At 41.2% G+C, this 26,875-nt stretch overlaps 1 protein-coding gene across 2 annotated transcripts in view; it reads right to left on the bottom strand.

Moving 5' to 3' along the window:
* LOC308301656 (N-alpha-acetyltransferase 15, NatA auxiliary subunit-like) overlaps positions 1–26,875 on the bottom strand; it is a 46,590-nt gene that overhangs the window by 1,411 nt on the left and 18,304 nt on the right. For both annotated transcript variants that reach the window (XM_080745719.1, XM_080745720.1), the window contains 10 exons: positions 20,581–20,653; positions 20,184–20,353; positions 18,274–18,426; positions 17,515–17,643; positions 13,179–13,392; positions 11,238–11,431; positions 10,355–10,463; positions 9,205–9,303; positions 2,976–3,119; positions 1,654–1,751 (listed from right to left, as the gene is read on the bottom strand). In XM_080745719.1, the coding sequence (XP_080601845.1) occupies positions 1,654–1,751; positions 2,976–3,119; positions 9,205–9,303; positions 10,355–10,463; positions 11,238–11,431; positions 13,179–13,392; positions 17,515–17,643; positions 18,274–18,426; positions 20,184–20,353; positions 20,581–20,653 (1,383 nt within the window). The remainder of the gene's footprint in view (positions 1–1,653; positions 1,752–2,975; positions 3,120–9,204; positions 9,304–10,354; positions 10,464–11,237; positions 11,432–13,178; positions 13,393–17,514; positions 17,644–18,273; positions 18,427–20,183; positions 20,354–20,580; positions 20,654–26,875) is intronic.

The raw sequence follows: 26,875 nt of genomic DNA, 5'->3' as shown, positions 1-26,875 counted from the left end.
CATGTCAAGGTGGGCCACATTACAAACATGTCAAGGTGGGCCACATTACAAACATGTCAAACTTCTGAACCGGTGGGCCACGTTACAAACATGTCAAGGGGCCGCGGGCCAGTTGATAAAATGACTTATACCTTGTCTTTTATTTGCTTTATTTCCACATAACCTAAGACAAGTGCAATGCGCATTATTTTATGGCTTGTAATTCCGTTTATATTCTGTCAATGACACAATTTGCAATCAAAGTAATTTCTCTCTTTTATAATAATTCTTTGCAATTAGCATATTCCACACAAACAACAAACTAATGTACATTTGTCTGGGTTGTTGTCTATCTGTCTGCCTGCTGTCAAGTGGGATAACATTAAAGATAGCTGAGCACATCTCTCTTTCAATTGCTTCACAATGTTATTTATGACTTGGCCCACATTCAACACAAATGGCTTTTTACAGAAAATAAACTTATGAAAACAGATTTAGTTATGGCTAAGGAAAATAAAATCAAACAATACTTAAAATAGATTCCCAGACTGTTTAGCTACCAAATGGCTAATGATAGAGTTGTTAAGTAGAGCTACAGTACATCTCTCTTTCATTTAATTTGCAGGCAAACAATGTCGTTTTGGGTATGCTAATTGGTCAGGCAGAGCCAATGGTAAAAAAAGAAGAAAAAAAAGAAAAGAAAAATCGGTGAAAATCTGTGATTTCAATGGCCGCTTTCAAGATTTTTTGGCCATTATCTCTGTAACGGAATGTCCAATCTGCTCAGTTTAAAGCTTGTTGGATGCGTGACTTCGAGGACATGGAGTTTGAGTATCACTGCTCTATGGTATAAGTAACAGCGTCTCTGCCATTTGGGCATCCCAAGTTGTTGAAACCCTCTAACAACCAGTCTGCATGGGTATAATGTCCTAGGCTGCCAAATATAAAAACAAACAGTCTACACCTACAGTATAACCAGGCTCTGAGATGGTATTTAGCAGTGGTTGGTATTTAATGACCTTGGTCATAAAGGCTTCCTCTAGGGCTAGGCTAAGGTCAAAGGTGCTGTTATCTCTAAAACAGACTCTTCATCAACCACAACATGATTTTTTTCAGGTTTTAGAAACGTTTTTTTTTTTACTGCTTAGGGTGCATGGTCTACCTATATTATTGTTTTTTTCTAGATTGATATTCCTATGCATGTGTTGTATTGTTGTTGATGTACTGACATATTATCATGCTTATTATAGTGATGTATTACCTGCTTATTGTAAGCGTCTGCTAAATGCCTAAACTGTAAACAGCTGTCAGAGATGTAAAGATGTCTGGGTCGTCACAGAGATGGAACATGGATGAAATGACACAGGAATGTTTGTACATTCTCACTGTAGAATATGCATGATATGTCCTTTGCTATGAGTTCCACTATTGAGGTGCTGCTTTGTACATCCCATTGTATGCATAGCAGCCATTCAGGATGTGTGACAGTGTTTCAGTGATCTGTTCTGATGCTAGCAATGAGGACCAGATGGAAACATTGAGTGTTTCCAGGCACACACACTCCTTCCTATTCTTCTTTACGGTTGTATTTTATCATGTAGTTTATCTCCCTTTAGACCTGTTCTGCATATAAACATCATCATGTGATGTATTAGGGGGGCGGGGGGTCAGTACCTTGATGCTCCTCCCAGTCAGAGCCTCGTCCAATGGCGTGGCCAGATCACACGCCATCTTGTCAGAGGACGGCTCCAGGTACACCATCATCTTAGCAGCTACAGTCACATGACAACACAACAGGATCACATGACAACACAACAGGATCACATGACAACACAACAGGATCACATGACAACACAACAGGATCACATGACAACACAACAGGATCACATGACACGTTAGAATCACATGACCAGAGCAGTGTAAGCAGAGTGGCGTCACGTTTTGATCTCGCCGTAGACCGGAAGTGGCGTCGCATGGAGCCTGTTCTCATTCTTAGTGAGCCTCTGCTGCTCTTCAGCCCCGTCCGCCTCCATTATAACCATTATATTATATCCATTATAACCCAGGCATTTTCACTCGCTGGTAAGTAGACTAAATCACGTCTTTTCCCCCTTTTAACACATTCACAGGCCTCTCCAAGGTAGATAACATTATTAAAAGGGGGAAAAGGACATGATTTAGTCTACTTACCAGCGAGTGAAAATGCCTGGGTTATAATGGGGCTGAAGAGCAGCAGAGGCTTGCTAAGAATGAGAACAGGCTCCAGTAAGCTAGGCTAAGCTAGCTTTCCACCATAGAGTAAATAGGCTTTCCACGCTTACAATGGGAGTCGATATAAGTGTCATAACTCTCTCTCTCTAAGGGGTCTGAATCACATGACAACACAACAGGATCACATGACAACACAAGAGGAGATGAAGCAGAGCCCAGTATAGTGAGATAATGAGTCAAGGGCGAAACATTAGGCCACAGGGTCTTCAATGTTTTTCTGGTCAAGGACCCCCTTAGCTGACATAAAGGTGCTGTCACGGCACCCCAGGGTGCCCCGTCACCCACTTTGAAAACCCCTGGACTAGACTACTGTACCACAGAGTCCTAGGATAGCCTAGGATGGCTCATTGTAGAAGACAGGGTTAAACTACTAAAAATGTGATTGGCTTTCAAAATAGTCAGAGCAACTTTACCCTCAATCCCCGCATATCTGACTAAACGCCTCCAAAGAAAATGGAGCCGCCAAAAAACTAGAGGGTATTAGGCAGTCGTCACTTTTCTCCTAGACATGTGATAAGTGATAAGAGTTATATGGGAGTTGTAGTCTTTACGTGCCAGGCGTTGGGGGATAGAGTTGTAGTTCTATGACATGAGACTTGTAGTTTTTACCTGCCAGGCGGTGGGGGATAGAGTTGTAGTTCTATGACATGGGACTTGTAGTCTTTACCTGCCAGGCGGTGGGGGATAGAGTTGTAGTTCTATGACATGGGACTTGTAGTCTTTACCTGCCAGGCGGTGGGGGATAGAGTTGGAGTGCTGACTCAGGTAGTTCTTGTTGAAGCTGCTTGGGTTGTTGTCTCCAAACCGCCTGGAGATCTCCTGCTTCAACACTGTCCTCACTGCACAGGGGAGATCTGCACTGTCCTCCACTAGAGGGAGAGAGAGAGAGAGAGAGAGAGACTATGAGCTCTGCACTGTCCTCCACTAGAGAGAGAGAGAGAGAGAGAGACTATGAGCTCTGCACTGTCCTCCACTAGAGGGAGAGAGAGAGAGAGAGAGAGAGAGAGAGAGAGAGACTATGAGCTCTGCACTGTCCTCCACTAGAGGGAGAGAGAGAGAGAGAGAGAGAGAGACTATGAGCTCTGCACTGTCCTCCACTAGAGAGAGAGAGAGAGAGAGAGAGAGAGAGAGCTTCAACACTGAAAAGACCTTCAATCAGGATTCTGTCAGGTTTATTATAGATACTAGAAGTTTGCGGCCCGAAGGGCCGCAAAAGTCTAGAATTCAGGCCGCTGCGCGGCCTTCACCGCCATGTTGCGGCAGTGTGGTGTGTGTAATGGCCAAATATGGGTAGTTCTTTTTTTGAGAAAAAATATTTTTTTAAGAAAAAAATAGTTTTTTGAGAAAAAATAGTTTTTTGAGAAAAAATAGTTTTTTGAGAAAAAAAAGTTTTTTGAGAAGAAAAAAGTTTTTTTGAGAAAAAAAAAAGTTTTTTGAGAAAAAAAAAAAGTTTTTTGAGAAAAAAAAGGTTTTTTGGAAAAAAAAAAAGTTTTTAAAAAAAACTAATAAGTAAGGTAAACAGTTGGTTACTATGGTAAACAGTTGGTTGCTAGGGTAAACAGTTGGTTGCTAGGGTAAAAACCATGGTTGCTATGGTAAAAGGTTGGATGCTAGGGTAAAAACCATGGTTGCTATGGTAAACAGTTGGTTGCTAGGGTAAAAATCATGGTTGCTATGGTAAACAGTTGGTTGCTAGGGTAAAACCATGGTTGCTATGGTGGTTGCTAACGTACACAAACAGACCAGGTGGTTGCTAAGGAGGTTGCTAACGTACACAAACAGACCAGGTGGTTGCTAAGGTGGTTGCTAACGTACACAAACAGACCAGGTGGTTGTTAACACATTGACCGCCATTTTAACATACCTCCGTACTCCCACCTGCCATTCGTCTCCATAGACTTCCATGTAATTGGGTGTGCACGGATCATGCACACCCATGCCTAGATAATGCACCACGTGTGTCCACATTGCTCACAGCTTTCAAACAAAAAAATCCGAATGGAAATCCGTTCAGGCATTCATGAGATAACAGCCACTATGTTTAACAAAGATGGCTGCCAAAATGGCTGCCATGCTTGAAAGATGGGGTTGCTATGGGGGTTAAACCAAGCCCCCAGAACCCAGGGCTAGATTTGAAGCAACGGCTACGTGCTAGCATGTAGCTAATCCAGGTGCATTCTGGGGGTTTGGCCCCACTACTCCTGTGAGCGGAGAGCAGCGTGACGTCATTTGTGGTCTCTAAATAGTGGCCAATTTCCCCCAGAATGCACCTGGATTAGCTACATGCTAGCACGTAGCCGTTGCTTCAAAACGCCACTGAGCACTTGCATTGAAATGATAGTGGGGGCGGGGCTCGTCCGCTCTCTATTTTATATATACTCTATGGGTTAAACATGCAATTTCGCGATTGCTATCATGCCTACTCCATTTTTGGGGGTCAAAATTTTTTTTTGAAAAAAAAATGTTTTGATTTTTTTTTTTTTTTTTTTTTAATTCTCGGGACTATCGGGCCTGGCGGGGAAAGACATTGGAATAATCTCGGGACTATCGGGCCTGGCAGGGAATGAGTTAAGGTGGTTGCTAACGTACACAAACAGACCAGGTGGTTGCTAAGGTGGTTGCTAACGTACACAAACAGACCAGCAGCAGACTGTTGCCATAGCAACGTACACAAAGGTTTGTGCACACATGTGGGCGGAGCCTGTACACAAGCTGTGCTATAAAAGGAGGCTGAGAGAAACAGAGCTGTCAGTGTGTTGTAGACTCAGAGCACAGAGGAGATCATTAACTTTAATAACTATTGTTATTAAAACTACTGACATTACTACTACTAATAACTTATCTATTATAGTTATCATCATTAACTTTAATAACTAGTGACATTACTACTACTAATAACTTATCTATTATAGTTATCATCACAACTACAGCAGGTATTTAGGACCATGCAGAACTCCATGACTCCACCCAACAACGCTGTCAGAGTCATGATGCCAGAAGCCCCCAAGAAGAGACGCCTTCAACGTCTCTACGGACCGGACGTTTGCTGCCACTTGGACTTCTCTGAAGCGTCTCAGATGGTTCTGAAGACCCCTGAGAACCAACAACTGCTCCCCCCACTGCTTAACGCCCCCAAGAGAAGACGACTGCCGCTGCGCTCGCCACTCTTTGGGCCGGACGTTCGCTGCCGCTTGGACTTTTCTGAAGCTTGTAGGGAGCATCAGAGCATGGTTCTGAAGACCCCAGAGAACCAAGGCCCGGTCCCCCCACTGCCAAACGCTCCAAAGAGACGCCCCAGACGTCTGCCGCTGCGCTCGCCACTATTTGGGTCGGACGTTCGGTGCTGTTTGGACTTCTCTGAAGCATCTAAGATGGTTCTGGAGACCCCTGAAAACCAACAACTGCTCCCCCCACAGCCAAACGCCCCCAAGAGACGCAGGCGTCTGTCGCTGCGCTCGCTCTGCGAGACCCGCCCACAAGTTCACAGGAGGTTGGACTATTCTGAGGTGACTGACCAGTCCGAGTCACTCCACCAATCAACATGCTCCCTGGATGTGACATCATCATGATCAAACAAGAGGAGAGTCTAGTGGACACTACAGACATTACAGACATCGTTCCCAACGATGATGCTTCCTAAATGTTATATAACTAGAAGTTTAAAGTCTAGAGTTCAGGCCGCTGCGCGCCCCTCACCGCCATGTTGCGGCAGTGTGGTGTGTGTAATGGCCAAATATGTTTTTTTTGAGAAAAAACATTTTTTTGAGAAAAAAACAATTTGAGAAAAAAAGAATTTTTGAGAAAAAAAAAATTTGAGAAAAAAAATTTGAGAAAAAAAAAGTTTTTGAGAAAAAAAAATTTGAGAAAAAAAAATTTTTTGAGAAAAAAAAATTGAGAAAAAAAAATTTGAGAAAAAAAAATTTGAGTAAAAAATTTTTTTTGAAAAAAAAAATTGTTTTGAGAAAAAAAAAAGTTGGTTGCTAGGGTAAAAAACCATGGTTGCTATGGTAAACAGTTGGTTGCTATGGTAAACAGTTGGTTGCTAGGGTAAAACCATGGTTGCTATGGTGGTTGCTAACGTACACAAACAGACCAGGTGGTTGCTAAGGTGGTTGCTAACGTACACAAACAGACCAGCAGCAGACTGTTGCCATAGCAACGTACACAAAGGTTTGTGTACACATGTGGGCGGAGCCTGTACACAAGCTGTGCTATAAAAGGAGGCTGAGAGAAACAGAGCTGTCAGTGTGTTGTAGACTCAGAGCACAGAGGAGATCATTAACTTTAATAACTATTGTTATTAAAACTACTGACATTCCTACTACTAATAACTTATCTATTATAGTTATCATCACAACTACAGCAGGTGTTTAGGACCATGCAGAACTCCATGACTCCACCCAACATGCAGAACTCCATGACTCCACCCAACAACGCTGTCAGAGTCATGATGCCAGAAGCCCCCAAGAAGAGACGCCTTCAACGTCTCTACGGACCGGACGTTTGCTGCCACTTGGACTTCTCTGAAGCGTCTCAGATGGTTCTGAAGACCCCTGAGAACAAACAACTGCTCCCCCCACTGCTTAACGCCCCCAAGAGAAGACGACTGCCGCTGCGCTCGCCACTCTTTGGGCCGGACCTTCGCTGCCGCTTGGACTTTTCTGAAGCTTGTAGGGAGCATCAGAGCATGGTTCTGAAGACCCCAGAGAACCAAGGCCCGGTCCCCCCACTGCCAAACGCCCCCAAGAGACGCCCCAGACGTCTTCCGTTGCGCTCAACAATCTTTGGGTCAGATGTTCGGTGCTGTTTGGACTTCTCTGAAGCGTCTAAGATGGTTCTGGAGACCCCAGAGAACCAGCGACTGATCCCCCCTCTGCCAAACGCCCCAAAGAGACGCCTCCGACAACTGCCGCTGCGCCTGCCTCTCTTTGGGTCAGATGTTAAGCGATGCTTGGACTTTTCTGAAGCGTCTCAGATGGTTCTGGAGACCCCAGAGAACCAGCGACTGCTCCCTCCTCTGCCAAACGCCCCAAAGAGGCGTCTGTCGCTGCGCTCGCTCTGCGAGACCCGCCCACAAGTTCACAAGAGGTTGGACTATTCTGAGGTGACTGACCAGTCCGAGTCACTCCACCAATCAACATCCTCCCTGGATGTGACATCATCATCATGATCAAACAAGAGGAGAGTCTAGTGACACTGCAGACATTACAGACATCGTTACCAATGATGATGCTTCCTAAATGTTATATAATGTACTTTTATTAAATGTTCCAAACATTTATATATATTATATTGTAAATAATGTTCCAATCATATAATTACTCAGATTTATTTCAATCTGTGTGGCTTTAACATTTCAATAAATCCTATGAAAAATCCAAGTTTTGTTTCCTGTTCAATATTGTGCTAGTCAGGCTTTTGAATTTAATGTATTGCCTCCTGTTTAGATATGTACCTAGAGTCCAGTGTTTATCAACCTTTTTTCTGCATGGCCACACTTTTCATGTCCCAAGAATCCATGGTCACACCAACATACAGTAATACGGGGGTGTAAATATCCTCACTGTCGGGAAGAAAACCTTTGTATTTCCAAGTTTCAAATTTGTACGTTTCTTTTCGCAAAGTAAAGCCCTGCTTCGTCATACAAGGCTGTCACACAACAGTAGTGAAAACAGCAGATCTACAAGCACACAACACCTCGCGGTGTGTGCTTGTAGATCGGCTGTTTTCACTATTTTAAATCATTTTTAAAATGATAAATACAATACTGGCTTTCAAGCAGTTTCAAGGGGCACACTTGACCCTTCTCAGGGGCACACCAAAGGTCCCCAGGACCAGTGGTTGAGAAACACTGCTCTTGTCTATATCCTATGGCCTGGTAGGACACCTACTGGTTGACAAGAGATACTGCATGATAGTCAAAGTGCTGTCTTTCTGTTCGCTCTCAAAAGTTGGACATCAAAGTTAGCCTGCAGGTTTAAAGCAATTCTGTAACTTTCATGTTCCCCCCAAATTCAAACCCAGATAAATTACAATTATGAAGTCCAGACACAGGATCTAAACAACACCAAATACAATCACAGCAGTTGTGTTGGTTATGGTATTAACATACTGTAGATTGGCCAAAACATTTTATTCGCTTAGAAATGTTACATAGCTATAAGCTGTCAGTCGTGGCCCATCTTAGATCTTAGACAAGACTGACCACAAGTCAGAGCTTGGTGATGATGAGAATGTTGAGGTATTTTGAGAGGTATTTTCTTCACCTACTTTGAAGAAGCGTAGCCGACACTAGTGGCGTTTCCATAAAGCCTCTTAATGTGCATTAAGGCTTATTCGCTTAAATCTTTTTATGGAAACACTTTCATTATCCGCAAAAACTTTTATCCGCTTGGAGGAGGTGGATTTTGAGGCTTTATCGAATAAACTAAATGCGCATTTTGTGAATGGAAACGGGTCAGCCAATAAATGCGAATAAATTATGACATTCTGGTCCATATCGTCCTCCTATAACACTTTCACCCGCCACTTAATTAACGTCCATTGTATAGCGTTAGCCCACAAAACAAACCGGTTGTTACACATCACACCGTGTTGCGCGTGCCAAAAGTGGCCGATCTACAAGCTCACAGCAGCTCACATCTGCGACGCTGCAGGATGAGTGTGCAGCGAGTCACAGCAGTGCTCACGTCTCTCGGTCTGAAAAAGATCAGCCCCATCCCAGCTCTGTGCACTGTGTGTGTGCAAGCCCGTGGGAAGTATTTACAGCACGTCGGTTAGACGGAGCCAGGCAGGATCTTCCAAGAATCGCATTTCATCAGTTTAATGGAAACAGGCTAAATTCGCTTTGTCTTAATACGCATTTCTGATAATTTGCTTCCCTAATTCAAATACGTTTATGGAAACATGACTACTGATGCAGGGTATTCGGGGGGTATTGGGTCTTGTTCTCACCTGCTTTGAAGAAGCGTACCAGACACTGATGGAGCCAAGGGTGGGTGGAGTCTATGAGCACCGCCCGCTTTACTGACTGGAGCATCAGTAGGAACCTCTCTGTAACAACAATACATAACAATGTTATAATATTAACCTCAGTGAAACAATACATAAAAATGTTATAATGACCTCACTGAAACACAAGAGACAACAGAACAATATTAGAGTAATAATATTAATAACCTCTCACATGATGTTAGTATTAACACTTATGGTGCCACCCCAGTTTCCCAGGTTTGTGTATAGCTGTGCCAAGCCTGCATTTCCAGAGTTGGCCGCTTAAAAAAAATAAACTCTCCCTACTCTCCCTACTCCCGGTTTTGATCGCGAAATGCATGTTTGACTCCCAGAACAGCCCATGGCAGCTCCCATGGCAGCCATTTACATTTGAAGAAAAACACTATAGCCTTTATCTTTTGAACGCCTGAAGCGAATTATTTCTTTGTTTGAAAGCTGTGAATGGGTTGTGAATGGCAGTAGATCTCTATATACCTTTCCTATAGTACATCTATATATATACCTTTCCTATAGTAGATCTATATACATACCCTTCCTATAGTAGATCTATATACATACCTTTCCTATAGTAGATCTATATATTTACCTTTCCTATAGTAGATCTATATACATACCTTTCCTATAGTAGATCTATATATTTACCTTTCCTATAGTAGATCTATATACATACCTTTCCTATAGTAGATCTATATACATACCTTTCCTATAGTAGATCTATATATTTACCTTTCCTATAGTAGATCTATATACATACCTTTCCTATAGTAGATCTATATACATACCTTTCCTATAGTAGATCTATATACATACCTTTCCTATAGTAGATCTATATACATACCTTTCCTATAGTAGATCTATATACATACCTTTCCTATAGTAGATCTATATACATACCTTTCCTATAGTAGATCTATATACATACCTTTCCTATAGTAGATCTATATACATACCTTTCCTATAGTAGATCTATATACATACCTTTCCTATAGTAGATCTATATATATATATTTCCTATAGTAGATCTATATACATACCTTTCCTATAGTAGATCTATATACATACCTTTCCTATAGTAGATCTATATACATACCTTTCCTATAGTAGATCTCGAAGGCCAACAGGTGAGTTTCTATCTTGCTTCTCAGCAGGTTCTTTAGAGGAGTCAGAAACTTCACAGCTTCCTCCAGAGGATTCTCTACCTGAAAACATTTAAACATTTAAACTTCACAGCTTCCTCCAGAGGATTCTCTACCTGAAAACATTTAAACATTTAAACTTCACAGCTTCCTCCAGAGGATTCTCTACCTGAAAACATTTAAATAAATGTCACATAGTTTTAAATCAGGCACTCTTTCAATGTTTAATATATTTTAAGGCAGGTATTCCAGTACTTCAAGTTAAAGTACAGATTTGCCAGAGCAACTTTAACTTGTAGTGGAGTAATATTTGAGGAGGAGTATCTATACTACAGCTCTATACGGTTGGAGGGGACACAGCATTGTGTAAAACAGAACCAATGCATTGATGGAACCATGACCTTGTGGTCCAAAGGCCAGAGCTCTACCGACTCAGCTAGTGGTAAATGGTGCATTTACAGTGGCTTTATCCAAGTCTTTACATAGATTGTGCATTACATTCACCCATTCACACACACATTTTCATAACATTCACCCATTCACATTTCACACAGCGATGTCAGAGTAAACCATGCTTGGCACCAACCTGCTCATCAGGAGCAGTTAGGGGTTCAGAGTCTTGCTGAAGGACTCTTCCACACTAACTCTGGGGGAGCCTGGGATCCAACTGGGAACCCTCTGTGATCTAGACTAAGACGGCAACTCCACCCCTGAGCCACTACCACTCCACTGCGACACAATGACACTAATAATACTAATAATAATAATATGAAGCACACATACTACTTTATGACTACTATTATTAACTAACCCTAGTTAATAATAAACATAATAAACCTTGGCCAGTTTGTCAGGGACCAGCTCCTCTTTGGGTCCTCCAACCTCCTCGTCATCGTCCTCTTTCTTCTTCTTCTGGTTCTTCAGTTGTTTCTCCTTCTCTGCGTTCTTCTTCTCCTCCTCCAGCTGAGCTTTCTTCTGCGCCCTGCGCTGCTTGTTGCGCTGCTTCTTCAGCTCCTTATCGTTCAGGTTCTCTGTTAGAGGAGAGGAGAGCAGAGTGTTAAGATCAGGTTCTCTGTAGGAGGAGACATGACCCAGTATTTTTCAGATACCAGTATCTGAAAATGTGTAAAAGCGATATGCGTATGGGTTCTGTTCTATGCTATGAGGGCTGCTGGGGAAACTGGACAACAGGGGCATTTCTGCCTAATAGACTCCATGGACAATCTTTTGGGATCAATATAAGTAGGAAAAAGAGTCTAGATGTTATTTAGTCTGGAGTTGTCCTTCAAGAGATAATGTTGTTTCCCATATTTTTATGGACATAAAACAAATAGCGGTGTGTGCCTGGCTCTCCTGGTCATTATGTAAAAATAATAATATTAACTAGAAATACTATTCCTACGAAACAGTGAGGGCTCGCATGGAACTCCATGTATGGGCACAAAGATCTACCCTTTGGCTGCTCCTCATTGGCTAAGGGCCCTGCCTTTGTACTGTGGGTCATTGTTTTGAGGAGAATAACCTTTGACCTGTGGTATAACATAATGGTCTGGCCTTTCAGCCAGCCCACAATAACAACAGTTACCGGTGTGGTCCTGGCTCTCCTGACTGGTCATGGAGGTCCAGGTAGATGATAATAATAATATAATAACAACAGTTACCGGTGTGGTCCTGGCTCTCCTGACTGGTCATGGAGGTCCAGGTAGATGATAATAATAATATAATAACAACAGTTACCGGTGTGGTCCTGGCTCTCCTGACTGGTCAGGCAGGTCCAGGTAGATGCTGATAGGTCATTATGTTATAATACTAATACTACTAATAATAATAGTAATAGTTACCAGTGTGTAGGGGTGCAGGAAAAAATCGATTTGAATTCGAATTGGGTTTCTAACATGGTAAGATTCAGAATCGATTGTCATTTTCCAAAAATCGTTTTTTTTTTTTTTTTTTAAGATATTATGTTGTGTTTGTATGAGCTAAAAGAATGTGTGCAAGCATGAATAAATCAGACATGTTGTCTTCGATTTACCTTTGTGTGTTTACATTATTGCAATAAGTTGATAAAATCTTTACAATTATAAAAGCCACGTAAATGTACTCTGCTTTCATGCCAGCAGACTAGAGTAGATCCTGATATCCTATAAATTGAATAGAGAATCGTTTTGAATCGAGAATCGTTTTGTAAATCGAAAAATAATCGTTTCTGAATTTGAATCGTTTGGATTTGAAAGAATCGAAAAAAATCGTGAATCGTGACCCCAAGAATCGATTCTGAATCGAATGGTGGGATACCCAAATATTCGCAGCCCTACCGGTGTGGTCCTGGCTCTCCATGCTCTGCTGTGTGAGGGGCCTGTCATGGAGGTCCAGGTAGATGATAATAATAACAGTAATAGTTACCGGTGAGGTCCTGGCTCTCCAGGCTCTCCATGGTAAGAGGCCTGTCATGGAGGTCCAGGTAGATGATAGTAAATTAATATAATAATAACAGTAATAGTTACCGGTATGGTCCTGGCTCTCCATGCTCTCCATGGTAAGGGGCCTGTCATGCAGGTCCAGGTAGATGATAATAATAAGGGTAATAATAACAGTTACCAGTGAGGTCCTGGCTCTCCAGGCTCTCCATGGTCAGGGGGCCTGTCATGGAGGTCCAGGTAGATGATAATAATAAGGGTAATAATAACAGTAGTTACCGGTATGGTCCTGGCTCTCCAGGCTCTCCATGGTGAGGGGCCTGTCATGGAGGTCCAGGTAGATGATAATAATAATAGTTACCAGTATGGTCCTGGCTCTCCATGCTCTCCATGGTAAGAGGCCTGTCATGGAGGTCCAGGTAGATGCTGATGGCGGTAGAAGCAGCCTGGTAGTAGAAGGGATGCTGTCTCAGAACGTCCTCCAGCTTCAGCAGATCTACATACGAGCGCAGGGTCATCTTCCTCATGCAGTAGGTGTGGAAGTCAAACTGGTCGTCTGTGATCTCCACAAAATGCTGAGGGGGAGGAGAGGGGAGGTTAAGAGACCTGACTGTGGTTCTCTTCCACTACTACAGTGGTCCCTGATGGGGTTCCAGGTGGTCCCCAGCTAAATGATGGAGAGTTGGTAACCAAATGGAACCTTATACAGTAGGTCTTTAACTCCTGAGAGTGTAATATGAGACCAAATGGTGTCATTTGATGCACCTGCATTAATTAATTTAAATGAAGTCTACATGATTAGAGAATGTAGAAGAATAACACTAAAAGACTACAAGATTTTGATATTTTGTCGATAAGACTAGACTAAAACAAGTTCAGAAGACTAAGACTAAAAATATTATGTGTGTTATTAAAAAGACTAATGGCTGTAAACATTAACACTGGTATGTAACTGTGCAATGGCATTAAAGCCAAATACATATTTTATCTTTTCATTTGAGAATGGCACTTATCTGTTTTATCACAGAGGTAGCAGACAGTGTCAGACAATGACCTGTTCAGAGTTATGTGCTTATATTTATCCCAAAAGACTAAAACTAAGAATATGTTGATATTTAGTCAAATAAGACTAGACTAAAAAAAATCAGAAGATTAAGACAGGACTAAGAAGACTAAACCGTGTGTTATTCAAAAGACTAAGACTACATCTAAAGTTGCTTAACAAATGAACACTGATGATGGCACCACTATACATCTATACAGCATGGAATCTTTATTCAAGCATAACAAAATAAAAGGTTTTGTGTCTGAGAGGTTAAATGTCAACAAATGGTGGTCCATGCTTCTAAGGACAAATAAATAATAGACCTGGATATGAAAGAGGTTGAAAACCACTGCACAACAAGAACCAAGTGAACCCTGCAGTGTGCATTGGGTTGTTTAGGCTCGTTTGAACCTCCATGTAAGGACTTGTTACACTAACAAGTGTTGTCACTCTCTGTTTTCAGGGTGTGTTTTGTTAAACTTTGAGGCTTAACAAAGTTCAACAAGGGATGGAAATCGGAATCGGCAGGTATGATATCAAACCGGCCAAATCGGTGACTGGCAGGTCACTGACATAAATACCGTTTTTATGCCAATTGTGTCTATGGCACTGCACAGCATGATGCTCTGGTCCTGTGACTAAAGTAAACATTAGCAAGTAGCAGCCAGTCTACTTAGTGGCAGCCTACAGAATACAGATGGTGCCGATTACCTTTGCAATGTAAGGATATATTCCATAATCCTGTGTCAATGTCGTCTCCAAAAAGAAGGGGGAAAAAAGCATGCGTCACCTGCTTTCCTCCTGCCTAGTCCAGACGGTCATATTAGACTGGATATTGTCTGTGATTTTGGATATTGTACTATTGTGATTGATTTGGCATTAGTGTTCTTCTAGCTTATTGGTACTCAAATTGAAGTATGTCTTGTAGGCCTACTTAGCCTGAAAAAAAGGGTATTGGAGCAACCCTATTTTCTAGTTCTTAGCTAAAGAAATCGGTATCGGAAAAATCAGTTTTGGCAGGTCAGACCTTCATAAAACCGGAGGATCGTTATCGGCCAAGAATGTTGCAATCGGTCCATCTCTATCAACAAGCTACAGCTGGAGGGAAGACAGAAGGTCTTGTCAGTGCAGTAGGGTTTATTCTGCACATGTTTTATTATTAGTATTATCACCAGAGCTCCTCTATAGTATGAATCCAGAGGTGTAACACAAGCAAGGTGGAGGATCTAGAGCAGGGGTCAGCAACCTTTTTGACAGGTTTTTATTTTCCTGATAGTCAGTGTGACAGCTCAACTTTAGGTTACATTTTGATACCGCATCAAAATATTATATTGCCATTTGCCAACAGATTTGGATTGTTTGCATGACAATAGTGGCGTTTCCATAAACTTAAGCGCATTAGGGAAGCGTATTATCAGAAATGCGCATTTAGACTAAGTGAATTTAGCCCGTTTCCATTTGCGGGTGTCATTCGAATAAGGGTAGTAGTTCGTTTGGAAAACCAATAGGTGGCGCACCTTTTCAGTCCTACGACATTCTATAACTGCAGAAGAAGAGCGACAAGCGACACAATAATGAATACAAAATGTCACGGGGCTGTTCTGAGAGCTTCGCCTTGCAACACACGCACGCACACGCACACAAACACATTAACGTATTATCCACAACACACCATCGCATTGCTTCGCGCAATGGAGGAAAAAACGCTTCAATAAGGAATTTGTGTCCCATTTTGACGATGAGTTCACTTTTACACGTTTCCATCCATGCCTCTGTTACTCTCTCTGACTTTTATACCCTCTCTCTCCGTCTCCGCTGCTAAACTGGTCTGCGTGCTGTCTGCTTCTCATGCCATGGTGCCTGATTTATGATTAGTCGTATGACTGTGTGGCGCACGGAACAGTAGATTTCCAAGATCAAACTGTGTCCCTCCACGCTACGTTGTAGGGTTTGTAGATCAGGCAGTGGGCGTGTACTTGCAAGAGCAACATATAGCGAGTCAGTCCGTCACCCGTGCGCTGTTCCCATGCTGGTAGTGACTATCTCTATTTTTCTACAGTCTATGGACTATCTGGATATATTTCTGCTGATATAAAACAAACCTGTATGAAAAGTGTGTGCGTGGGTGGCTGCGTGCGCGCGCCTGTACATGTGTGTGAGTGAGAGAGAGAGAGGGAGGGAGGGAGAGATGGAGAGGGAGAAAGAGAGAGAGAGAGATCTGTCGATCAGCAGCTGTCTTTCTCTGACGAACGCTGTACAATGGACGTTAATTAAGCGGCGGGGTAAAGTGTTATATAGGAGGACGATATGGACCAGAACGTCATACTTTATTCGAATGTATTGTCTGACCCGTTTCCATTCACTTTTGCGCATTTAGTTTATCCGATTAAGCCTCAAAATCCTCCTCCTCCAAGCGTATAATCTTTTTTGCGGATAATGAAAGTTTATTCGCAAATTGAAGTGTTTCCATAAAAACATTTAGCGAATCAGCCGTTAATGCGCAAAAAGTAGTTTTATGGAAACGCCACTATTGTAATGATCATTATAATCAGAGTAATATCCACCCATCTCAAAGACTCCCTCCCCAGTCAGAGTTCAGAGTTTGAATGAATGTAGAATTATGTGCAGGACGTCACTTGCATACAGATTCTAGTGGACTTAATTAAGCTAAGCTATTACGCTAATAACACTTGTGCCAGTGTGCCAGTGATCACTCTCCCTGTGCCTAAGGTTGCCTTCACCTGGTATACAGGCCCACAACATGTTGCATGTTGTTTTGTAAGCTGCTTTGCTGAATAAATGTCTTTTCAGATGGAGGGACATGTGATCTATGCTGGTAGTTAGAAGTCACTCAGTCTCTCACACCTCACAGATGCTTTGCATCTACAAATACCACGTTAATCATCAAATAATCGGATCTTTCTCCCCCGATTCCAATCAAATAAAAATGACATAATCAGGCACCAAGGCTACAATGCAGCCTGACAGCGTGTCGCGGGTTCAAGTCCCCACCCCGACGGCCTTTGCTGCGTGTCACTCTCCATCTCTCTCTGCATTTCTTATCAAGACTACTGTCCTATCAATAATAATGAAGATTATAATTACATCTAACGATGCTTCTCCTCCATTCACGTTTGGTGAATGTAGCCTTGGCCAGGAACATTTGATGTCTTCAGGCGGTAACCATCGATCATCAGGTGTTTCGACCTGTGAACCCTCCGCTACACCCTCCTGATGGCCGGGTCGGCAGTGGTGGCCAACTCACTGCCCATCTCCTCCTCCTGGCCAAGGCTAAACTCCCCTCTCCTGCTCTATTTGTTTTTCCCCAACAAGAGGCTCCTCTGGGGAGGTATTGGGTGGGTCCCTCCTGAGGTCTTGAGGTGACAAAGGTGCGTAGAGTGTCACCTCAAGACCTCAGGAGGGACCCAAGACATGAATGCCCAAAAATAAATGTTACAAAATTACACAATTTCTGATAACGTGATCGGATCGGGACAATGCTATCTCTATCTTGTGACACTTCTTCAGAGTGTGTGTGTGTGTGTGTATGCTTGCGTGTGTGTGTGTGTGTGTGTATGCTTGCGTGTGTGTGTGTGTGTGTGTGTGTGTGTGTGTGTATGCTTGCGTGTGTGTGTGTGTGTGTGCCAGTCACCCTCTCTATCTCGTGGCACTTCTTCAGAGCCTCTCCCAGCTTGTTCATGGTCTTGTAGGCCACAGCGCACTCTGTCTGGAACCACATGCACTGCATCTCATTCAGGTTCTCTACAGGCGACGCACCCTCCTGAACACACACACACACACACACACACACACACACACACACACACACACACACACACACACACACACACACACACACACACACACACACACACACACACACACACACACACACACAGACAGACAGATATGAGCTCTCAATAATGTGGAGGAGAGGAGTTACGAGTTTAAAAGAAATTGTATTCTATAAAAACAGCCAACATGTTTCAACTGCTTATGGTCTTCATCAAGACCTCAAAAGGTCTTCTTTTCTAGAAACACCTTTTAAGACGTTTCTTTTTATTTATTTATTAATTCTTTTATCTCACTTGAACGCCTGGTCGGCCTGTTTCTTCTCTATAAAATGTTCCACTGGATCTCTTCTCCACCAGTCCCTCCCTAACATGTTGGTCTAGTCTCGACAAAATTGTCAATTTATTTAGTCATAGTTTGAGTCATCATAGCTTAGTTTTTATTTAGTTTGTCAGTGAAAAATGGAAGTCAACAAACCCAGGTGAACTTAGAGCCTCCTTCACCAGAAAGGCCTTCAACATGTACTGACTGTATACAGTGGTAAAGTGTTCTTACCCTGGTGAACTTAGAACACATCTCCTCATTACTGTACCCTGGTACTGTAGATAATGTACTGTACCCTGGTGAACTTAGAACACATCTCCTCAGCCTCCTTCACCAGACAGGCCTTCAACATGTACTTTGCACACTTGGAGTTGATGAATCGGTCAGCGGTGTCCAGAGCCTGGGCCTCGTCCATCCAGCGAGCTGCTTCCTGGACGTTCCCTGCATGCTGGGGAGTAAAAACATTTCTGATTGGATGTTCCCTGCATGCTGGGGAGTAAAAACATTTCTGATTGGATGTTCCCTGCATGCTTTGGAATAAAAACATTTCTGATTGGATGTTCCCTGCATGCTGGAGACACCAACAGTAAAAACATTTCTAATTGGATGACAATATATTTTTTTTCCCTCTCCTGGTTTAATCCAATCAGGGGAGAGAACCGATACGGGACACAGGATAATCAAGTGAAACAGGAAGTGATGACACTAATGCTGTGTTCAAACCTGGATGGTTCGAGCATCACGTCTCATACAAAGTCAATGCAGAGACGAGACTGCGCACGACCCGGCACGGCGCAAACGATGCCAACGATCCGAATGGGCAGCGCTAACAGTCGCCTCGGTATCTTCACCCCAGATGGAAACATCCAACTGAAGCGCTGTTCGCTCCCCCCCCCCCCCCCCCCCCGACTCCCCCCATTGCGTCCTGACAGCCAATCAGCGTTGATGTTGTCCGGAGACACAGAAATGTTTTGGGTGTTTGGTTTTGGGACTTTTTTTCCTGGTTGCTTCGCCTTGATTCTGACGTGACACAGATTTTGTTTCCAATGCTAACCAGCGCAACCAAAGTGAAGCGATGGAAGCGACTAGAAACAAATCGCTCTCTTCAGGTTTGATAAGAAATGAGCAGACATGATTGGAAGTGGTTCACTGTGATATCCACGTTTATATGGTATATCTGAGTGTTTCCTGTTCAAGGCTGCTGCTGAGCCAATCAAAACAAAGCTAGGGGGATATGAAGTGGAACAGGAAACAGTTAACCACAGTCTGTTAGGAACACATTCAGGTCAGGGTTATGATGATTAAAACTTTGTTATGTGCAGTGCAGGTGGTGTTACAGTGTAGCGTGTGTGTGTGTGTGTGTGTGTGTGTGTGTGTGTGTGTGTGTGTGTGTGTGTGTGTGTGTGTGTGTGTGTGTGTGTGTGTGTGTTTGTCTTTACTTTGAAAGCAAGATTCCAGGTTTTCCCAACTAAACTTAATCTCTCCATCTGGTTTCCAGGCAATCATGCTCCTCACTGTATTCATCATGACAATGAGCAAATAGCTGGAACCCAATCATGTCCCACATCTTAAATGGTTGCCATGTATACAGGGGAGGGGCCTCTACATATGTAGGCATGACAGAATAGTAGATTTGATATCAAAATATATCTCTTCTATTTTTAGGTCCTCCATCATGCTATACAGTATGCAAGCACTCTATGATGATTCTGTGTTCTCTAACATTTCAGCTAACACCCCTGATGTCTTACCAAAGGGAGGAGTTCATTCTCCAGGTCGGCTGTACTTTTGACTACAGCTTGGAAGAAGCCTTTCTAACCAAAGTTCTGAAATATCAACAGCTAGAGCAGACCATCTCACAGCTAGGCTACAGATGTAAACTTTTAGTTTGTATTTGGCAGCCTCCTAGGGCACGTGCACAAGTTGGTTGTGAGGGGCTTACACAACACAGTCCTCTCCAAAAGGAGAGGACTGCTCAGTGTCAGCCGTTATAGGAAGCCGCTCAATCTGGAGGAGGTGTTGTTTCCTTTACCCATTTAGGTTCGCTGTGTCTACAAGTATGTCAACTATACTGCATGTTCTGCCATTTAGGCTCTTTGTACCTGGCTGTTCTTTCATATTGTCTGACTGCACTTTGCAGAAGGTCATAAATAAACATTGTGTGTGTGTGTGTGTGTGTGTGTGTGTGTGTGTGTGTGTGTGTACCTTGTAGATCTTAGCTTTAATGGTGAACAGCTCTATAAGCGTAGGCGTGCTGTCGATGGCAGCGTTGATGTACTCCAGAGAGACACTCTGCTGCCCCCGGTGGTCAAAATGCTGCGCCAGGAAATACTGCACCCACAGCAGGGTGGTGGGGGGCTCCACCTTACTGTCATCTACACACACACACACACACACACACACACACACACACACACACACACACACACACACACACACACACACACACACACACACACACACACACACACACACACACACACACACACACACACACACCCCTTACAATTTACGATGTAGGTATTTACAAGACGCTCTTCATCTGGAGCAACTTACAGTAAAAAACATGTATCATTAATAAAGGTACATTTAAATCACTCACCGTTTGGACTGAACATTCGACAGCTTTTTAAAGACGTTTCATAACCGACTACCAACTCTTCAATGATTGACACCTGAATGAGGAGAGAACAAGACACACTTCACAAGTGGAAAACCTAAAATATGGACTTTGTTTCTATTTAACTATTCAACTATTGAACAATGCACATTTAACCAAAAAAAAAAACGAATAGAATTGACAAAGTGAAAACAGATGCCGTGGCCGTTAGGGATCGCCAACAGTTAACCGTTTAACCGTTAGGAATTTCGTTATCGGTAAGCACTAACGGTTAATTGGGGACCGTAAAAAAAAAAAGGTACTTTTAAAATGTGCAGAGCGTAGGTGGGGTCGGCGATAGGGCCTTTCTGTGTGGAGTTTGCATGTTCTCCCCGTGTCTCCTAGGGTTGATACCCTCACAAAAACATGCAGTAATCCTGGTCTCAATAATGCCTCCCCCTGGCCAGCCAGGGCGCTTGATGTAGGGGAAAGTAACTGGTTGGAATAACGTGTTCCTTCCACACGCTACGTCCAAACCGGGGAAATCCCCACTGTCAGGTGAAAAGAAACAACTTGGACTACTCATGCATTGAAGGAAGCATGAGGTCAGTCCGTTGTCTACCCAGGCGCGGCAGAGGGAGAGCAGAGCCCAGGATTACATAGGCAATTGGCACTGGGTGAAAATGGGTTGCAAAATCGTGGGATAAAAATTATAGAGAAGGAAAATGTGCAGAGCGAGCGCAGCGCTCATTTGAGCGAGGACCGTCCTCCACTCCCATTCCGCTCCTGTTTTACAAAACATACACCGTCACCTGTCGACTTGAACCCCGTTTAAAGAGAAAAAAAGAAGAGCTTAAACTTGCTAGTGTTACGTGTTGATGTGGTCACGCCATCCACACTTCAGCCGTCTTATTTACACAGAGTAGAGTAGTGTTATGCCCGTCGCTGACAGACGCTGCACTTGCAGACATGGCAGCAATCCGTTGTGTAGCCTGTCTCCATGTGTTTACGGTGAACTGCGAGTCAATCATTTATTATTCATTTCAAAGTTGTTTATTATTTGTTTGTTCATTATGTTTCCACAATCCACATTGTGGGAGACTAGGGCTCGCGCTGCTGCGGTTATGCAGCAAACTGCGTTACATTACAGACGTGATTATATGTGAATTCTATACAGTTTCACTGCAAAACCACATGTATTATTTATTCCTCCTTGTATTGTTGTGTTAATGTGTAAATAGGACACTTCATTTGGGGGGTAAAAACCAATGCATTTTCCTTTTTTAATGGGTAAAATCGCACCTTTTGGAACACATTTCCTTTACGGTTAACGGTTATCAAACCGATAAAGCCTGGCGGTCACCGGTTAAGAAAATGTCGGGATTTGGCGATCCCTAGTAGCCTTGCATGTGTAGTAACTACCAGATAGTTCACAAAAACACTATTAAATGATTGTTATTACCTTATCCTTATCATGGTAGAGGGACTTATTAAACATTACCTTATCCTTATCATGGTAGAGGGTCTTATTAAACATTACCTTATCCTTATCATGGTAGAGGGTCTTATTAAACATTACCTTATCCTTATCATGGTAGAGGGACTTATTAAACATTACCTTATCCTTATCATGGTAGAGGGACTTATTAAACATTACCTTATCCTTATCATGGTAGAGGGACTTATTAAACATTACCTTATCCTTATCATGGTAGAGGGACTTATTAAACATTACCTTATCCTTATCATGGTAGAGGGACTTATTAAACATTACCTTATCCTTATCATGGTAGAGGGACTTATTAAACATTACCTTATCCTTATCATGGTAGAGGGACTTATTAAACATTACCTTATCCTTATCATGGTAGAGGGACTTATTAAACATTACCTTATCCTTATCATGGTAGAGGGACTTATTAAACATTACCTTATCCTTATCATGGTAGAGGGACTTATTAAACATTACCTTATCCTTATCATGGTAGAGGGACTTATTAAACATTACCTTATCCTTATCATGGTAGAGGGACTTATTAAACATTACCTTATCCTTATCATGGTAGAGGGACTTATTAAACATTACCTTATCCTTATCATGGTAGAGGGACTTATTAAACATTACCTTATCCTTATCATGGTAGAGGGACTTATTAAACATTACCTTATCCTTATCATGGTAGAGGGACTTATTAAACATTACCTTATCCTTATCATGGTAGAGGGACTTATTAAACATTACCTTATCCTTATCATGGTAGAGGGACTTATTAAACATTACCTTATCCTTATCATGGTAGAGGGACTTATTAAACATTACCTTATCCTTATCATGGTAGAGGGACTTATTAAACATTACCTTATCCTTATCATGGTAGAGGGACTTATTAAACATTACCTTATCCTTATCATGGTAGAGGGTCTTATTAAACATTACCTTATCCTTATCATGGTAGAGGGACTTATTAAACATTACCTTATCCTTATCATGGTAGAGGGACTTATTAAACATTACCTTATCCTTATCATGGTAGAGGGACTTATTAAACATTACCTTATCCTAATCATGGTAGAGGGACTTATTAAACATTACCTTATCCTTATCATGGTAGAGGGACTTATTAAACATTACCTTATCCTTATCATGGTAGAGGGTCTTATTAAACATTACCTTATCCTTATCATGGTAGAGGGACTTATTAAACATTACCTTATCCTTATCATGGTAGAGGGACTTATTAAACATTACCTTATCCTTATCATGGTAGAGGGACTTATTAAACATTACCTTATCCTTATCATGGTAGAGGGACTTATTAAACATTACCTTATCCTTATCATGGTAGAGGGTCTTATTAAACATTACCTTATCCTTATCATGGTAGAGGGACTTATTAAACATTACCTTATCCTTATCATGGTAGAGGGACTTATTAAACATTACCTTATCCTTATCATGGTAGAGGGACTTATTAAACATTACCTTATCCTTATCATGGTAGAGGGACTTATTAAACATTACCTTATCCTTATCATGGTAGAGGGTCTTATTAAACATTACCTTATCCTTATCATGGTAGAGGGACTTATTAAACATTACCTTATCCTTATCATGGTAGAGGGTCTTATTAAACATTACCTTATCCTTATCATGGTAGAGGGACTTATTAAACATTACCTTATCCTTATCATGGTAGAGGGACTTATTAAACATTACCTTATCCTTATCATGGTAGAGGGACTTATTAAACATTACCTTATCCTTATCATGGTAGAGGGTCTTATTAAACATTACCTTATCCTTATCATGGTAGAGGGTCTTATTAAACATTACCTTATCCTTATCATGGTAGAGGGACTTATTAAACATTACCTTATCCTTATCATGGTAGAGGGACTTATTAAACATTACCTTATCCTTATCATGGTAGAGGGACTTATTAAACATTACCTTATCCTTATCATGGTAGAGGGACTTATTAAACATTACCTTATCCTTATCATGGTAGAGGGACTTATTAAACATTACCTTATCCTTATCATGGTAGAGGGACTTATTAAACATTACCTTATCCTTATCATGGTAGAGGGACTTATTAAACATTACCTTATCCTTATCATGGTAGAGGGACTTATTAAACATTACCTTATCCTTATCATGGTAGAGGGACTTATTAAACATTACCTTATCCTTATCATGGTAGAGGGTCTTATTAAACATTACCTTATCCTTATCATGGTAGAGGGACTTATTAAACATTACCTTATCCTTATCATGGTAGAGGGACTTATTAAACATTACCTTATCCTTATCATGGTAGAGGGACTTATTAAACATTACCTTATCCTTATCATGGTAGAGGGACTTATTAAACATTACCTTATCCTTATCATGGTAGAGGGTCTTATTAAACATTACCTTATCCTTATCATGGTAGAGGGACTTGTTAAACATTACCTTATCCTTATCATGGTAGAGGGACTTATTAAACATTACCTTATCCTTATCATGGTAGAGGGTCTTATTAAACATTACCTTATCCTTATCATGGTAGAGGGACTTATTAAACATTACCTTATCCTTATCATGGTAGAGGGACTTATTAAACATTACCTTATCCTTATCATGGTAGAGGGTCTTATTAAACATTACCTTATCCTTATCATGGTAGAGGGACTTATTAAACATTACCTTATCCTTATCATGGTAGAGGGACTTATTAAACATTACCTTATCCTTATCATGGTAGAGGGTCTTATTAAACATTACCTTATCCTTATCATGGTAGAGGGACTTATTAAACATTACCTTATCCTTATCATGGTAGAGGGACTTATTAAACATTACCTTATCCTTATCATGGTAGAGGGACTTATTAAACATTACCTTATCCTTATCATGGTAGAGGGACTTATTAAACATTACCTTATCCTTATCATGGTAGAGGGACTTATTAAACATTACCTTATCCTGATCATGGTAGAGGGACTTATTAAACATTACCTTATCCTTATCATGGTAGAGGGACTTATTAAACATTACCTTATCCTTATCATGGTAGAGGGACTTATTAAACATTACCTTATCCTTATCATGGTAGAGGGACTTATTAAACATTACCTTATCCTTATCATGGTAGAGGGTCTTATTAAACATTACCTTATCCTTATCATGGTAGAGGGACTTATTAAACATTACCTTATCCTTATCATGGTAGAGGGTCTTATTAAACATTACCTTATCCTTATCATGGTAGAGGGTCTTATTAAACATTACCTTATCCTTATCATGGTAGAGGGACTTATTAAACATTACCTTATCCTTATCATGGTAGAGGGTCTTATTAAACATTACCTTATCCTTATCATGGTAGAGGGACTTATTAAACATTACCTTATCCTTATCATGGTAGAGGGACTTATTAAACATTACCTTATCCTTATCATGGTAGAGGGACTTATTAAACATTACCTTATCCTTATCATGGTAGAGGGACTTATTAAACATTACCTTATCCTTATCATGGTAGAGGGACTTATTAAACATTACCTTATCCTTATCATGGTAGAGGGACTTATTAAACATGACCTTATCCTTATCATGGTAGAGGGACTTATTAAACATGACCTTATCCTTATCATGGTAGAGGGTCTTATTAAACATTACCTTATCCTTATCATGGTAGAGGGACTTATTAAACATTACCTTATCCTTATCATGGTAGAGGGACTTATTAAACATTACCTTATCCTTATCATGGTAGAGGGACTTATTAAACATTACCTTATCCTTATCATGGTAGAGGGACTTATTAAACATTACCTTATCCTTATCATGGTAGAGGGACTTATTAAACATTACCTTATCCTTATCATGGTAGAGGGACTTATTAAACATTACCTTATCCTTATCATGGTAGAGGGACTTATTAAACATTACCTTATCCTTATCATGGTAGAGGGTCTTATTAAACATTACCTTATCCTTATCATGGTAGAGGGACTTATTAAACATTACCTTATCCTTATCATGGTAGAGGGACTTATTAAACATTACCTTATCCTTATCATGGTAGAGGGACTTATTAAACATTACCTTATCCTTATCATGGTAGAGGGTCTTATTAAACATTACCTTATCCTTATCATGGTAGAGGGACTTATTAAACATTACCTTATCCTTATCATGGTAGAGGGACTTATTAAACATTACCTTATCCTTATCATGGTAGAGGGTCTTATTAAACATTACCTTATCCTTATCATGGTAGAGGGACTTATTAAACATTACCTTATCCTTATCATGGTAGAGGGACTTATTAAACATTACCTTATCCTTATCATGGTAGAGGGACTTATTAAACATTACCTTATCCTTATCATGGTAGAGGGACTTATTAAACATTACCTTATCCTTATCATGGTAGAGGGACTTATTAAACATTACCTTATCCTGATCATGGTAGAGGGACTTATTAAACATTACCTTATCCTTATCATGGTAGAGGGACTTATTAAACATTACCTTATCCTTATCATGGTAGAGGGACTTATTAAACATTACCTTATCCTTATCATGGTAGAGGGACTTATTAAACATTACCTTATCCTTATCATGGTAGAGGGTCTTATTAAACATTACCTTATCCTTATCATGGTAGAGGGACTTATTAAACATTACCTTATCCTTATCATGGTAGAGGGTCTTATTAAACATTACCTTATCCTTATCATGGTAGAGGGTCTTATTAAACATTACCTTATCCTTATCATGGTAGAGGGACTTATTAAACATTAC

Source organism: Nannobrachium achirus (genome assembly GCF_963921795.1).
Source record: "Nannobrachium achirus genome assembly, chromosome: 17".
Lineage (NCBI taxonomy): Eukaryota > Metazoa > Chordata > Actinopteri > Myctophiformes > Myctophidae > Nannobrachium > Nannobrachium achirus.
Note: the sequence above shows the minus strand (reverse complement) of the source record. Positions and strands in the feature narration are given on the sequence as shown.